The 17,404-nt window shown below is 44.9% G+C and overlaps 1 protein-coding gene across 5 annotated transcripts in view; it reads right to left on the bottom strand.

The window, feature by feature from the left end:
- The window catches only part of PAG1 (phosphoprotein membrane anchor with glycosphingolipid microdomains 1), a 154,944-nt gene that overhangs the window by 17,460 nt on the left and 120,080 nt on the right, over window positions 1–17,404 (bottom strand). For all 5 annotated transcript variants that reach the window (XM_084848029.1, XM_084848031.1, XM_084848027.1 and 2 more), the window contains 2 exons: window positions 15,079–15,289; window positions 4,583–4,634 (listed from right to left, as the gene is read on the bottom strand). In XM_084848029.1, the coding sequence (XP_084704155.1) occupies window positions 4,583–4,634; window positions 15,079–15,203 (177 nt within the window). In that variant the 5' untranslated portion in view covers window positions 15,204–15,289. The remainder of the gene's footprint in view (window positions 1–4,582; window positions 4,635–15,078; window positions 15,290–17,404) is intronic.

Below are 17,404 nucleotides of genomic sequence, written 5' to 3'. Positions count from 1 at the left end.
CAGGGCAGGTCAGGGCATGAGTTATTACGTAGTAATAACAGTTATGAAATGAGTCTTAGTTTTCATGATTGGCCTATGCCTATTAAATAAATTTCTTATTATTTTTGCTTTTTAACTAATTCCTTTTCTTACACACCTGATCGTTTATATTCTAGACTTTCCAGTTTAAAACACAGGCCAGTTTTTCAACTTTTAAAATAATGCAGATTCCTTTCTAATATATATATTAGTTATTTCATGCATACTAAAATGTATACATTTTAAATAAAAACTAAGACAATTAATATATATTAAAATTATGATATACCATGTCAAAAATAAAACAGTAATTCAAAAGATTATGCAACATGCTTTCCTGCTGGACCCGAACATTTTTCTTTTGACCTATTTAAAGGAAGTTAAATAAAAACTGTTTTTCCATAAAGCACATCTCTTTTATGCCAAAGTAGCGGAAAAGGAAACAAACCCCTCAAACAAGAGAACTGTATCAAAAAGTGGAAAATAGGGACCTTGAGTAAAATTATGTGGATTCTATGGGTTAAGCAGGGAAGAGATAGATACCAAGTAAACAAATAAAGTATAAGATGAGGTAATCAGTTTTTGTGACAAACTTCTGTATTCTAATGCAGTTTAACTGTCCTATGTAGAGTGTCTGGTAGGTTGGCACCCTATTAGAAAGCATGAATAGGCAAAATCCTGTACTCTGAATACTTCATTTCTGAATACGCATCCAACACTTACAGGAGCAATCCTATGGTCCAAGGGACCATAGGAATGTTGGGAGTCCCCCTCCTGAGGTTGTAGATGCTGCTAAGACCTCGGGAGGGAGACTCTGAGTTCTGATCACCTGCCCCCTCACAGCCACCATGGAAAGAGCCACACTGGCTGCTTCCTGAGGTTGCAGATGCGGCCTCTGAGGGAAGAAAAAGGGGCATTCTGCTGGGGGAGGCGACACCAGGATATGAGAAATCCTATGTCCTCTCTAGGGATGTCCATAACTGGGAATCTAGCCTTTTGGGGGCTTGCTGGAGTTCTGTGATATGCCTGATTCAGCTTGCATTTGCAGGCAGAGCCATGAGTTTTCGCCCAAATCTGGAAACTTCTCTGGATTTTTTATTTGCACAAATAGAGATTTGTGCAAACTTTGGCCACAGTTTGTGAAATTTCCACAAATTATGGACTCATTTTGCATAATTTGTGCAAACCTTTATCTGTGCAAGTAAAAAAAAAAGTATGGAATATCCACTAGCTGGCTCGACTTGCTGCAGACCAAGTTGGGCCAGCTAGTGAAAGATGAGCTGAAGTCTGGGGGCGGGGCCACTGAAAGCTCATCAAGCTCCACCCGCAAGCAGATTTGTCTGACATCCCTAGCCCTCTCCAGCCCCAGCCCAGCCCCTACTAGTGAACCCTCTGTAGACAGACTCAAAAGCCTGTCTAGAGGAAAAACATTTAAAAGGAGAACAGAGAGGCAAAAATCGCTCTTCCTGCCCTGCTGGCAGCAGCCTGGCAAGGAACTGGATATGCAGAAGTCTCTGAGATCGGAGCCTTCCTTCTAAGGAGATTGCGCTCTTAATCTCTACTTCACAATGCTTCAACAAGTTGGAATCATTCAGCTCTTTTGACGTGTTTGCCTGGCTAGACTACTGACATCAGAAAAGGGGTTTATCTTCCCATTGGGCAAAAGCCATTGTGGCTTCTCCCCCCACCCATGCTGTGTGTGTGGCCACCATTTGCATAATTCCCCATACTGCACTGCAAGTTGGAGTGTTGTCTGAACAGGGTGTGCGGCGGGGGTGGCATTGTACCCACGATATGCAGCACGGGGAATTACACAAATGGCAACCACACACGTGGGGGTGAGGAGAGAAGCCACAATGGCTTCTTTTCCCATCATAATTGTCCGAACAAGCTCTCTGTCTCCACTAAGGGGCAGGAATTCCCTGATCTCACATTCTCAGAAATAGGTGAGACTTCTCTCACTCCCTGTCCCTTCAAATCAAGAAGCCAAAATGCTCTCTCTTAGACAACTTTCTCAGCAATAAACTTTGCATATACTCTGAAATGCAAGATTCTACTCAAGAATCTTAGCTAAGTAAATTGAATTTATTGATGTTTCCCTTCAGGTATGTGTGTGCATGTGTGTTTGTGTGTGAGAGAGCATTGTCATCCCTTGCTCTTCCTTTTTTCCTTTCTCTCCCCCTGACCACCCACCCTAAGTGAACTCCTTTTTATATTTGTACATTTCACTGCAATGTTTAAAAAGAGAATTTCTTTCTAAAACATTCCCCGTAGGCAGGACTATACACTTGCAAAGTTACACCTTGTGTTTTAAGGATACGTCAAAGTTTTGTTCCTTTTGGGCTTTGGGGCAAGAAAATGCAAATTGGCTTTCTTTTTACTTTTCTCCCTAGAGCTAAGCTGAAGGGAGGGTTCTTGGCAAAGGGGCTCAGAAACTATCAAAACAGCTTGACAGACTAGGTGTTCAGATGACAATCTGCCTATGATGGCAGCGTGTTTGGAGAACCCTTGCAAAGCAGAGGTCAACCTGTAGGCAAAGTCATCCCCTTCTCAGATCCATAAACAGTTGCCTTTATTATAAACTTGTTGTTGTTGTTGTTGTTCAGTCGTGTCCGACTCTTCGTGACCCCATGGACCATAGCACGCCAGGCCTTCCTGTCCTGCGCTCTCTCCCGGAGCGTGCTCAAGTTCATATTCATTGCATCCGTGATGCTATCTAGCCATTATTATAAACTAGAAGAGGATAAGTATTAATATTCCTAATAAGACCAATGTTGCAATATGTATGTTTTGTTTGGTGCTTTAAATCTGTTTATGGTGTTTTTATGTTTTTTTATGTTGGTTTTGTATAAATGTTTAAAAGAGGTTGCATAGAACTATTATTAAATTAAAAAAGAAATCCTGCATGATGTTGAAATCTGTAAAACATCCTTACTGTCAGAGCCTTGTAGGCTATAGCCAGGATTTGATTAGAAGTAGCCTGGAAGGGCTTGGGCCTATTCAGCCTCTGGAATGTCAGAATCTGTGTGAGCTTCTCTCTGTCACTGTTCTCAGAGCAGAGCCAAGGGGAATCACCCAGCTCCGTGTCCACCTGCTGGTCTGGCCTTGGCAGGCAAGGAGGCTGGAAGCGGTCTGTGAGAACCTGACAGAGGTGGGGTGAGGTTTGCAGACGGGTCATCCAGGCTGAAGTGTCACTGCTGGAAAGCTGAGCAGTGATGCCCTGTTTAGTCAGGGGCCTTTCTGAAAGGCTAAAGGCCTTTGTCTGTCAAGGGATCCGGAGGGGGTGTCTTACAGTTACGCTTTCCCTTTTAAGCTGATGCAAAGACAAAGAGCCCTAGCTAGGAACATCTCATCTTCATTGCCCAAAGCCTTCTTTGTTTGGATCCAACATCGTCTGGGCTTTTGGAGGCACTCTGTACATGGACTGGAACTTTGGATTGTTAAGGACTTGCCATGAAAAGTACTGTGAGGCTTTTCATAGACTTGAACTCTCGTTGTTGTAGATTGTGTCTGTTTGTTGTCAGCTCAGCATACTGGCAGGCTGGGGTTGATCTATGACTTTTGGACTTTCCTCTGCTAGGTGCATGCAGTGTAGAGTTACCAATTCGAAAGTGGTGGCACAGAATTCCCTGCGTGTCTGGGTTTACCCTTCCTTTGATCTTGATAGGCCTTGACCATGTAACCTGGAGTTATCAACAAAAGATTCAAAGTTGGATTCTCTATGGATGTGGTCTGTTTAGGCCCTTCAAGAAGTTATCCTTTGATTGCCTGATGGGTTCATCCCAAGAGCTGTTCCCTTTCCATGTTCAAGTTTGGAATTCCATGAAAGGATTGCCTAGGTTAGGTACCCAGGAATCCAGAGTCCCCTTGTGTTCAAAACCATGGAGAATGACAATGGGGAAACCACACTGATGAGGATCTCAATCATGGTAGTAGTGTTCAGCTTTGGACTGTTCTGGAATTCCATAGAGCCTATAGCTACTGCCCATCACCTATATGATTTCTGAAGAGTGTAACCATTAAGCTTTTGCCATAGGATTTCCTGCAATAAAGAAATCTCACTGATTTAGGTGTCCGGTGTCAGATTGCCTGAGCATATGCGCTGCGGGGATCAGGAAGCCTGACACTTACAAAGGATGAAATCTGTTTGGTTAGGAGACTCACATCTGTGAACAGTATGCAATTACAGTCTGCACTACGTATGCATTATAATGTAAACACACGTTGGTTAGAGAAGTGCAAGCTGCTTAATGCACTAGGTAGATGTGCTATTGGATAAAGAGTTGACTTTATCTCTGTTGAGCCATGAACGGCATGGGTGGTCTTTGGAAGACCTAGTTGCCCCATCTGTAAAATGGGACAGCAGCCATTTATCACTTTCCTGATACATAAATCAGTGCTTCGCCCTGAAGTTCATGGCACGCAAGCACATGCAAACACACATTATGTAATAGCCAAAACCATCTCATGTTCATGCTTCCTCCTATATTGATTATAGCTTCGTACAGGCTCTGAACTATATAAAAAAGGCACTTCCAAATAATAAGTGTTGTTTTTTGTTTACCATGTTCATCAGATTTTCATGGTCCCCATTCTGCTGCTTGGGTTTCTTCTCCCTTTAATGCAATATTTAGATAGATGTGTTAAAATAATCGGTCTATAAATTTCAGCATCAAACAACATTTGCATAATATTAGTGATGGCTACATGCTGACCCCAGTCCAACTAAAATTCCATTGACATCAACTGGGCATAATTTACTCATATGTAACTCATCCCAGTAATTTCAAGGGGATCTAAGCATGATTAACTTTAGTCTGATTGGGGCGGTTAAGGTTTCTAGCCTTCTTAGACTAAAAACATTTCATTTATTTTATTTCTATACCTTCCAGTAGCCAAACTCTTGGGGTGGTTCACAAAAATAACAAAACAAAAACATAATAAAAACTTTAACATACAAAATCTAGAAACACTTTAAAACAGCTAAAAACAGTTACAATAAGATACTGGGACCTGATAAAACAACTGACATTAAAATCCCATCATATGTTGTCAAATGCCTGGGAGTAGAGGACAGACTTAACCTGGTGCCGAAAAGATGACAATATTAGCACCAGGCAGACCTCAATGGGGAGAGTGTTCCACAATCAGGGGCGACCACCGAGAAGGCCCCCTCCTTTGTTGCTGTCCTCTGAGCCTTCCTTGGAAGAGGCACTTGGAGGAGGGCCTGGGATGAAAATTGTAGTGTACATGTAGATTCATACCAGAAGGAGCCTTCCATCAGGTATTGTGGTCTCAAGCTGTGTAAGGCTTTATAGGTCAAAACCAGCACCTTCAGTTGGATTCAGAAATGTACAAGCAGCCAGTGCAAGTGGGTCAGAATCAGTTTTATATGTTCCTGGTCCCTTCTACCAATCTGGCTGCCATATTTTGCAGAAGCTGCAGCTTCTGAACTGTCTTCAAAGGCAGCCCCATGTAGAGAGCATTGCAGTAATCTCACTTGGAGGTTACCAGAGCACAGACCACTGAAGCCAAATTATTTGTGTCCAGATAGGGATGTAGCTGGGCCACCAGCTGAAGCTGGTAGAAGGCACTCCAGGCCACTGAGGCCACCTGAGCCTCAAGTGACACTGATGGATCCAGGCTACGAACCCCCAAGCTACAAACCTGCTCCTTTAGGGAGAATGCAACTCCATCCAGAACAGGTTGAACACCCTCTATCCAATCGGAAGAACCACCCACTAACAGCATCTCAGTCTTCTACAGATTGTACTTCAGTTTATTAACCCTCCTCCATTGTCCATTGTCTCAACTAGGCACTGATTTAGCACATTCACAGCCTCACCTGATGAAGATGAAAAGGAGAAATAGAGCTGTGTGTCATCAGCATACTGATGGCCATGTACTCCAAAACTCCTGATGACCCCACTTAATGGTTTGATGTAGATGTTAAAGAGCCTGGGGGACGAAACTGACCCCTGTGGAACCCCAAGCTGGAGAATCCAAGGAACCAAGCAATATTCCCCAAGCACCACCTTCTGGAGCTGGTCATCCAAGTAAGAGCATAACTACTGCAATGCAGTACCTCCCACCCTCAATTCAGACAGTCGCCCCAGAAGGATACCATGGTTAATGGTATCAAAAGCCACATAGAGATTAAGGAGAATCGGCAGGGTCACATTCCCCCTGTCTCTCACGCAACATAGGTCAAAATGTTTCTGTGCCAAAACCCAGCCTGGATCCCAACTAAAAATATGGATTCTTGACCTACAGATGGATTCAAGCACCTTTTTTTAGGCTGGAGTGGAAGGATGAGGAGGAAGAAAAAGCATGTCCACTTCATGCCTATAATATATAATATGGGATAACAGTGAACCTTCTCATTTTGAATGTATAAAGGATGTACATATTTCATATGGCAACTGATTTTTTGAACTACAGCATTTCAACTATCATCTGAAGAACTTCTATTGTCTGAAAATGTTCATCATAGTCCTAGTCACACCTATGAAAAAACAACATTTCCCCCGCATCTTAAAAAATAAGAAAGCACATGCCAAAATAAATGTGTTATTCTGGTGCCAAATTAACCTCTGGTTTTTTCCCGCCTGCCTGCCTGCCTGCCTGCCTGCCTTCCTTCCTTCCTTCCTTCCTTCCTTCCTTTTCTTTCTTCCTTTCTTCCTTCTTTCCTTCTTTCCTTTCGTCCGTCCGTCCTTCCTTCCTTTCTTTCTTTCTTTCTTTCTTTCTTTCTTTCTTTCTTGCTGGAAGAGTTTACAGTGTTGTCTAACCTTTTGGAATTAAATCCTTTGTAGAATGTATTCTGTAACTCAACAGTTTTTACAAATAGACAACAAAAGGAATGCTTAGTGTTTGTTTCAGATTATGCATTGCTGGCATTTTGCTACATGTTCAGCATACTGTACATTCTATTAACTTAGGAAAAGGATCCCCCCCCCCCCCTGCAATGGCGTGGTGATCTTTTCTCTTTTTAAACACAAAGCAGACAGTCCTGATCCTTGGACTCTGGAATGGGACTCATTAGTGGGAAGCATTTGCAGGAGGACGAGCATGGCCATATCTCATGAGTGGTCTGATCACAAGACTAGCTGCACCAGCAAATAAGTTCTCAGGATGGTGCCCATCAACGGCTGTGATACCTTTGCAGTACCATTATAAGCAGAATATTATACAAGTAACATAAGCTGCTGCAAACATACAGGGACCTAACGTTACTTTACATAAGAATTTCTGAAGCAGAATATTTACATTTCACCACCCTACTGAACTCAGTGGCAAATCCCACATTAACTTAGCTCTACTTCTAAAAACATATTTCATTGAAAGCAGTCTAATTATGCCATTTAAAATCCATGAGACTGTCCATGCAATACACAATATGATTCATGTTTGCAGTTGCTAATTTGCTCCCAGAAGCTTTTCTGACAAAGCATCTGTTTTTTAATGTCATCAATGATTATATCAACAGCATTTGTGAAACTATTCCAACAAGGAAGGGATTTGGTTTAATTGCATTTCTGGGTGAGTACCTGCTACACGAATATCCTGATACCACATCCAGCCTAGTAACATGCTAAATTATTAAAGTATGATTGCCAGATAAGGTCTGGCAATAGAATTTGCATAGCTTGTTAGAAATACCCAGCAGACTAATTCTTACAAAAATGTCTTCAGTTTCCTCCTCTAGGAAATGTCTTAGAGACTTCAAGGATGTAAGATGCAGAGGAGGGCAGGAGTTATCAGTCATAAACTTTGGTAATAATTCTTTAGGGGTATTTTACTCAGATCCAACTTAATGGCATGTTTCATAGTTCCCCCCCCCCTTTACCATTTTATATGAACAAGAGTTTAACAGGTAAGAGCAAACTTATTTATTTTAAGGATAGATCCATTCAAACATAGGTTCTGTTGTTCAACTAATCAGCAATGCCAAGCAGGCAGCAATTAATATGAGTTACATGCTGGTTACTAGGGCTGTGCACCGCCTTGGTACGAAGCCCAAATAACGAGGCAAAACGGGCTGATTCAGAGGTGCCTCATCGTGATACGAAGCAGATCCGACCAGCACTGAGGCACCCCGAAGTGAAGTGGCTCCTCCACGAAGCACCTCGTCCGCCTCATACATTCGGAGCTCTTCTTATGTCTTCTGAGCAGCCTAAACAGGCTGTCTCCAAAACGTATGAACTTAAGAAAGATCAAGCGGATGTGCAGGAGGAGGAGGAGGGAGGGGGGAAGGCAAGAGGACATGGAGGTACCAAATGTATCAATTTGAGAGAGATCCAGCCACTGGGAGAGGCAGGGGAAGGGAAGAGGAGAGGGAGGAGGAGGAGGAGGAGGGAGGGAGCTTTGCCATGAGTTAGCCTCTGTTTGCTCATTGTGAGAGAGGTGGTGCTACTGGAGAGGAGAAGACTGTCTGCACATTATTTGACTAAAGCAGTGGTCTCCAAAATGGGGTGCAAGATGATCCATTGGGGTGTACGAGCCGCCTGATAATTGAGCAGCCTCCTGCTGCACTGATGAGCTGCCATTGTCTGCAGTGATGGTGGTGGCGGTGGCAGCAACAGGATAGGATGGGATCTGAGAGGGAAGCTTCATGGCATTTCTCTCTCCGCTCCAGCCCTAGCCACTGGGAGCAACTGCCCCAGTCTCTGCCAGGCATGGCAGAGGAAGCATTAACCTTTCTCACTCTCCTTTGGCAGAATGAAGCCAAGACGAAAGTGCGTGCTATGGGGACTGGGTAAAACAAGGATCCATTAAATCAAAGAGGGATCCTCATGATTTCATATGATTTTTAAAGGGGAGACCCATAAAACCACCATCCAATCACAGAGCACATATGCTTCTGTGGACTGAACCAGAAAAATCATGGATCCGCCACTTGTGGGTGCAGCCAAGATGCAAAATATGGATCTTTGTCAGGGATCCTCTTGATTTCATATTATTTTTGCAGAGCAAATTCCCCAAACTACCAACGTATCACAGAGCACATCTGCCTCCACGGAGTGAACCAAAAAATCATGGATCTGCCACTCATGGGCACAGCCGCGGGACAAAAATGGAGAAATGGCTCCCCCCATTCCCCGGAACAAGGTGGTTGCTGGTGCATGACCAGAGGGCCTAGAAGCTTGTTGCAGCAGCCTGCTCTCTTTGGAAGGACTCGTCCTCCAACCGGGTGCCCTCCCCTCCTTCCAAGGAAGGGAGAGAGCACAGTTGGAGGACGAGTCCTGCCCTGGTACCTGTTGGTGGTTGGTGGGCTTCAACAGGAGGCATTTTGCCCCGCAGTGCCTTCCCCAGCGGTACTGGCAGCAGCTTCCCTGGCAGCACCAGCAGCAGTGGCAGCTCCCCTCACAGCAGTGCCCCCCCCCATGGAACAAGGGCCCAGGTAAGGAGCTGGGGTTGGGCGGTGTGTTGTGGGGGCCAAAGTAGGATTCAGATGTCCGAATCCTGCTTCGGCTTCATAGGCCAAGGTGGGTTGAGGCCCCCCCAAATCAGCCCGAGCCAAATCGGGCCCATCTTGGAAGCCCCGAGGTGGCTTTCAAGTTGAATTGGGAGGTCCATGCACAGCCCTACTGGTTACATATACAGGGAGACTGATTCATATTAATTCCAGTTGAACTCAAATTCAAGTGTAGATTAAAACTGAACTTGATCTCACATACTTGCATGTGAAAATATAATTCCTCGATTTTAAGAAGCCTTACTTGTTGTGGCGAAGGGGCTTGCGTAACTCAGTGAAGCCATAAGCTATGCCGTGCAGGGCCACCCAAGACGGACAGGTCATGGCAGAGGGTTCTGACAAAATGTGGTCCACTGGAGAAGGAAATGGCAACCCACTCCAGTATTCTTGCCAAGAAAACCCCATGGAACGTATCACAAGGCTAAAAGATATGACGCCGGAAGATGAGCCCCTCAGGTCGGAAGGTGTCCAATATGCTACTGGGGAAGAGCAGAGGGTATTTCCAAGTAGCGCCAGAAAGAGTGAAGCGGCTGGGCCAAACCCGAAAGGACACTCAACTGTGGATGTGTCTGGCGGTGAAAAGAAAATCAGATGCTGTAAAGAACAATATTGTTTAGGAACCTGGAATGTCAGATCAATGACTCAAGGTAAGCTGGAGGTGGTCAAACATGAGATGGCAAGATTGAATATCGACATCTTGGGAATCAGCGAACTAAAATGGACAGGCATGGGCGAATTTAATTCAGGTGACCATCATATCTACTATTGTGGGCAAGAATCCCTTAGAAGAAATGGAGTAGCACTCATAGTCAACAAAAGGGTGGGAAAAGCAGTACTGGGGTACAATCTTAAAAATGATAGAATGATCTCAGTACGAATCCAAGGCAAACCATTCAACATCACAGTAATTCAAGTCTATGCCCCAACCACTGAGGCCGAAGAAGCTGAGGTTGATCGGTTCTATGAAGACCTACAACACCTTCTAGAACTAACACCAAAAAAAGATGTCCTCTTCATCATAGGGGATTGGAATGCTAAAGTAGGAAGTCAAGAAATCACCGGGATAACAGGCAGGCATGGCCTTGGTGTACAAAATGAAGCAGGACAAAAGCTAATAGAGTTTTGCCAAGAGAACATGCTGATCATAGCAAACACTCTTTTCCAACAGCACAAGAGGCGACTCTACACATGGACGTCACCAGATGGTCAATATCGAAATCAGATTGATTATGTCCTTTGCAGCCAAAGATGGAGAAGCTCTATACAGTCAGTCAAAACAAGACCTGGAGCTGACTGTGGCTCAGATCATGAGCTGCTTCTTGCAAAATTTCGGCTTAAATTGAAGAACGTCGGGAAAACCACTAAACCGTTCAGGTATGACCTCAGTCATATCCCTTCTGAATATACAGTGGAGGTGAGGAATAGATTTCAGGGATTAGACCTGATAGACAGAGTGCCTGAGGAACTATGGACGGAGGTCCGTAACATTGTTCAGGAGGCAGCAACAAAATCCGTCCCAAAGAAAAAGAAATGCAAGAAAGCCAAGTGGCTGTCTGATGAGGCTTTACAAGTAGCTCACGAAAGAAGGGAAGCGAAAAGCAAGGGAGAAAGGGGAAGATATAGCCAACTGAATGCAGAGTTCCAGAGAATAGCAAGGAGAGACAAGAAGGCCTTCTTAAATGAACAATGCAAAGAAATCGAGGAAAACAACAGAATGGGAAAGACTAGAGATCTCTTCAAGAAAATTGGAGATCTCAAGGGAACGTTTTGTGCAAAGACGGGCATGATAAAGGACAAAGAAGGCAGGGACCTAACAGAAGCAGATGAGATTAAGAAGAGGTGGCAAGAATACACAGAAGAACTATACAGGAAAGATCTGAATGTCCCTGATAGCCATGATAGTGCGGTCACTGAACTTGAGCCGGACATCCTAGAGAGTGAAGACAAGTGGGCCTTAGGAAGCATTAGCAACAACAAAGCTAGCGGAGATGACAGTATTCCAGCCGAGCTATTTAAAATCCTAAAAGATGATGCTGTTAAAGTGCTGCATTCAATATGCCAACAAATCTGGAACACTCAACAGTGGCCACAAGACTGGAAAAGGTCAGTTTACATTCCAATTCCAAAGAAGGGCAATGCCAAAGAGTGTTCAAACTACCGCACCATTGCGCTCATTTCACATGCCAGCAAGGTGATGCTCAAAATCCTACAAGCAAGGCTTCAGCAGTATGCGAACCGAGAACTACCGGAAGTACAAGCTGGGTTTCGAAGAGGCAGAGGAACTAGAGATCAAATCGCCAACATTCGCTGCATCATGGAGAAAGCAAGAGAATTCCAGAAAAACGTCTATTTCTGCTTCATTGACTACGCTAAATCCTTTGATTGTGTGGATCACAACAAACTGTGGCAAATTCTTAAAGTGATGGGAGTACCAGACCACCTTACCCGTCTCCTGAGAAACCTGTACGAGGGTCAAGAAGCAACAGTAAGAACCAGACATGGAACAACCGATTGGTTCAAAATTGGGAAAGGAGTACGACAAGGCTGCATATTGTCACCCTGCTTATTTAACTTATATGCAGAGTACATCATGAGAAATGCCGGGTTGGATGAATCACAGGTCGGAATTAAGATTGCCGGGAGAATTATCAACAACCTCCGATATGCGGACGATACCACCCTAATGGCAGAAAGCGAAGAGGATCTCAAGAGCCTCTTGTTGAGGGTGAAAGAGGAGAGTGCAAAAGCTGGTTTGAAACTCAACATTAAAAAAACTAAGATCATGTCATCTGGCCCTATCACTTCCTGGCATATAGAAGGGGAAGAAATGGAAGCAGTGACAGATTTTACTTTCTTGGGCTCCAAGATCACCGCAGACGGTGACTGTAGCCATGAAATTAAAAGACGCTTGCTCCTTGGGAGGAAAGCTATGGCAAACCTAGACAGCATAGTAAGAAGCAGAGACATCACCTTGCCGACAAAGGTCCGTCTAATCAAAGCTATGGTTTTCCCAGTAGTAATGTATGGCTGTGAGAGCTGGACTATAAGGAAGGCTGAGCGCCGAAGAATTGATGCTTTCGAACTGTGGTGCTGGAGAAGACTCTTACGAGTCCCCTGGACTGCAAGGAGGTCAAATCAGTCCATCCTAAAGGAAATCAACCCTGAGTGCTCATTGGAAGGACAGATAATGAAGCTGAAGCTCCAATATTTTGGCCACCTAATGCGAAGAGAAAACTCCCTGGAAAAGACCCTGATGCTGGGAAAGACTGAAGGCAAAAGGAGAAGGGGACGGCAGAGGATGAGATGGCTAGATAGCATCACGGATGCAATGAATATGAACTTGAGCACGCTCCGGGAGAGAGCGCAGGACAGGAAGGCCTGGCGTGCTATGGTCCATGGGGTCACGAAGAGTCGGACACGACTGAACGACTGAACAACAACAACAACATATATATATATATATAGAGAGAGAGAGAGAGAGAGAATAAAAAGATCATGTTAAAATAATTGTATTTTTTTTAAAAAAGAAACAGAATTCTGGTAAAACCAAGTTTGATAAACCGCAGCCAGTCACTCAAGGAAGGCATCCTAAAATAACAACATTTTCAGGCGGCACTAAAAGCGACACAACACTGACACTCGCCAGACCTCCAAAGGCAGGAAATTCACAGGAAGGGGGCCACTACGCTGAAGTCAGGCCAGGGGGCCATGTGGAACCACCAGGAGCGAGCCCTCTGATGACCGCAGTGACTGGGCAGGTTGGTAAGGGAGAAGACGCTCTCTCAGGTATCCTGGTCCCAAGTTGTTTAGGGCTTTGTACACTACTACTAAACCTTAAACCTGGCCCAGCACTGAATAGGCAGCCTCAGCCTCTTATGAGCAGGGCCAACGTCAAGGGTAAGCATGCCGGGGCTAGGGTGTCCAGCCAACAGCCTAGCAGGGCCCACTGACAAGAACCCCTTGGAGTTGCACCTCCTCTTCAACTTTGCAGCCTGCTTGTTCACCTGCTTTTCGCTTTGGCCCAAACAATGGTGACAGCAAGCAGGAGGAGCTGTAGATGCCACTCTCCTTGCTCTCTGCCTGTCAAGCAAGCAAGTAGTGGCAACAGCAGCTCGTGTCCACAGTAGTGAGAAGTCAGACTCACTGAAGAAGGGGGTCCATCGAGGGGGTCTTGCCCAACAGCCTTCCAAGTCCTGGAGCTGGCACTGCTTGCGAGAGTTAGTTCTAATACTAAACATGTGCATTACTGTGCCAATATGATGAAATACCTATTTTGGTTTGTGAAGTTTCATCTGCATGTTGCTTGAGCTTATCCTAAGCATATGTATTCTATATGTGCAGCAAAATGGCAAAGCGGGTAAGTGGAATGAGGTAGTAGAATTCTGAAGCAGTAAAACGGATAGCACCACTTCAGATTGCAGATGTGAAAACAATATATTTGAATCTGCCCCATGTAAACAATCATCCTCAAGTAAAAAACTAAACACAGTAGGGAGCAGACTATGCTAGCAATGTTCTCCCTGATGTGCTGGTTTGGTTTGTACTTTCAGAGGTGATTTATTAATTTGAGAGAACATTTAAAAAGGCCATCTCCTCCCTGCAACCTGAAGTGGTACAGTCAGCCCCAGACATCACAGGCAGTGGTCAGGAATGCTGGCAGAAGTAGTGCAAAACATCTGGAGGGAAGAAGGATGGGGAAGGCTGGTTTACTTCAACCACCTCAGGATTCCTTGGCCTGATTCTGCTGCATGTGTAGATTGAGCCTCATGTGTTGACAGGGTCTCACTTCCTGCTGCAGCAGGATCAGACTACTCTGTGACCCTCTTAAGCACTTGCCAGGAACCATCTAGTACACTGTATATTTAAGTTCCAGAATCTGCCTATCCAATGTATATTATGAGCTTTTCTAAATGAAACATTTATTGTGATTCGTCATTCCCTACACACAATTGTTTACGGGTTCTTTAGATGACATCGTGACCCTCCAATTTTGCCTCTGTTTATAAACAACACTTTTGGCAAGGTTTTTAGATAAGGGAAAATGGGGTATTATTTCTGAAAGCAAAAGAAAATGCTGTTTCTACTTGTGTATATGCACCATTCCACTATACCACAGTGCCATCTAGAGTTTATGTGGCACAAAAGCAGGAAAAGAAATGCTCCTCAATTAGTGCTCGGATCTCAATTCTGCTATGCAATTGAAAGTAGATGCAGCAAATTAATAGCCTCATGTAGAAAAGCCCTAGAGCTCAAATGTCTTCACTTACACAGTCCAACACACATAGCAAACGGTTTCCTTTAAAGCAATTGGTTCCTTTGAAGTGAACAGGGTAGGCTAGTTACTTCAAACAAATGTAAACTGTTTTTGTTTGACGTGGCTACCACTTTCCATCAATAACGATAGACTGGCCTACCCTATTTCCTCTGGTAGTGGCTGCAGCGTGCCACAATTGATACCGCAGCAAGGCTGCAGCAGCCCTGAGAGTTGTAGTTCCACTGTGTGGGACTTAGGATGGAATCTAAGGGGTCAACAGCATCCTTTCTTGCTCTTGCCTTTATTGTACTCTCATTGGCTAAGCCCTTACCTATCACAGCTGGAGCAGAGAAAGATAAGAAAACTGAAGAACAGCAGCATTGTCATGGCTGCCAAGCCTCCCCATAGGATGACGTGAAGCAGCCCGGTGCTTAGGAAACCAGCGTCAGGTCCCATGATATAAGGAGGAGGTGCTGCTGCTGCTAAGCGCTGAGGTGATTAGTCCCCACGAGGTTTTGGCATTTGCATTGCAAACAGTTTCTCTGTGAAGAAAAAGGAAGGGTGGGGGGAGAGACATTAAAATAAAGTCCAGTTAACAGGCTGTTTGATGCTAGTAAAGCTTTTAATCTGGCTTTAATATATTTAAAATACAATTAAAATTTCAGCGGTGTTAATTCTCATTGGATAATAGAGCTCTATTCTAAATCAAGACCTGATCTAATCAAAGAGAGGTGCCACGATGAATCTAACAGCAAATGTGTGGGTTTCTTTGTGGTTGCACAATACTGAGAGAATGGTACTTTCCACATGATCAGAGGCATCCTCTATTAGTACAGCACCTGATCTGCTACTACACCTAAAATGGCCCAAACTAGATGCACATACCACAGCCTTTGTTCAATATAGCATGCCAAGTGCTCAAATTATAGGCAGGGGTGGCCTTAATGAAATCCACACGCCCCACCTCCTGCCTGATCCACAGCAATTTAGCCCTTCCCTCTAGTCCTTATTTATTGATTAATTTGACTTGTACCACACCTTTCTAGGAAGAAAACAAGGAAGCTTATAATCACAAATAAAACTTGATTAAAGCAATAATAAAAAAATGCATTAAAACAAAATCAAAAGCTTGCACATTTTTGTGCAATATTGGTTGGCCCTAATTAAGCTATTGCCTAACAGTAGATTTTGAATTTATTTATTTTTGTCTTTGTTTTGTTTTAAGTTTAAAGCATTTACTAAGGGCATAATCCTATGCGGATGGCCTCCAAGGTCTGAGGCTTACAGCCATCCAATGCAGAATGGGAGGAGGAGCAGAGGCAGTCTTTGCCCCCTCCTGCTCTGCATTTCAGCTAGACAGGCTTTTTGCCCGTCTAGCTGAGGCACTGGGGAGGGGGAGGGAAGGAGGCTGAGGAGGCTGGAGGATTCCTCGTAGGCTGGCCTCCCCAGTCCCCTCCCTGCCCATGAGAATGTCCCTTTCTTTACCTTCCCTCTGAGGTTGCTTTTGTGACTTCAGAGAGGCAGCTGGCACAGTTCTCTCTATGCCAGCTGAGAGGCGGAGGGTGCAGGCAGCTCTGTTTCCCTTCACCTCAGCCAGTGTACATAGACTTTAAGGCAATAGGGGTCCAGGGGTGTCACAGGAGACTGATTGACAAGGGGGACTATCTACACAAAGTTAAGAGGAGAGAACGAAACAAAGTCCACAGGAGAGGGAATAGGCAGGCAGGCCGCTCCAGAGCAGTGGTGTAGAAGATTTTGAAGTGCAGGCACTCATCATGACAATCCCATAGCCACGCCCCCAAGGAGAGTCCAAAACTTCAGGAAGCTGTGTTGATCCGTATCAACAAACCACTTCTAGCAGTTTTCATCTCTACCAGGAGCAGGTCTTTTGTAAAGCTTAGTTGCCTACTCAAGAACAAGCCACCCCAAACTACTTTGCATTACAACAGGGAACAATATATTGTTACTTGGAAAATTCATCCCCCTGCCCCACACCTGGTTCCTGTGAGGACTGCAGCTAAGCTCAGAGCAAACAGGGAAGTCTGAGGGTTGATGGTAGCAGGTAATATTATTCTGCTAATAAAGAAGTGCCAGCACTGTGTCCTTGCGAGCCCTGGCTCTACTATACCACTGCTCAAGACAGATCCTGCCTAGGGACAGAGACTAGGGGTGTATGAACCCCACTCACCGATCCCCCTGGGGGGTCTGCAGGGGGGAGAGGCGATCTGTTCCCCCCCCCCCCGGAATCCTCCCTGGCTGGCTCCACTCCGCAGCAAGTCCGCAGAGCTGCCGGCTGGGCCCATCTGCAGCCGGACTTCCGTCCACTGCCCTGCCGGTGTGCCGATGCCATTTGCATCCCTGGTCCTTTCGTGATAGGGTACGTAAATATTTACATAGCCTATCACAAAAAAAGCAGGGACGCAAATGGCATAGTGGACGCTATTTAAGTCCCTGCTCTTTGTCATGATGGGCTACATAAATATTTATGTAGCCTATCACGAAAAGACCAGAGACGCAAATTATGTCTGCTACGCCGGATGCCATTTGCATCCAAACACTGGCAGCGAACGCAAGGACTCAGCGGATGAATCCAGACCTGGTCGACTGCCAGGTCCGTACAGAATGAAGTTTGCAGGGTGGCGGGGGGGTGGGATGGT

Source organism: Heloderma suspectum, chromosome 4 (genome assembly GCF_057233095.1).
Source record: "Heloderma suspectum isolate Gila_16-S chromosome 4, 16-S_ref, whole genome shotgun sequence".
NCBI classification, from domain to species: Eukaryota; Metazoa; Chordata; class Lepidosauria; order Squamata; family Helodermatidae; genus Heloderma; species Heloderma suspectum.
This window is presented reverse-complemented; position numbering and strand designations above follow the sequence as displayed.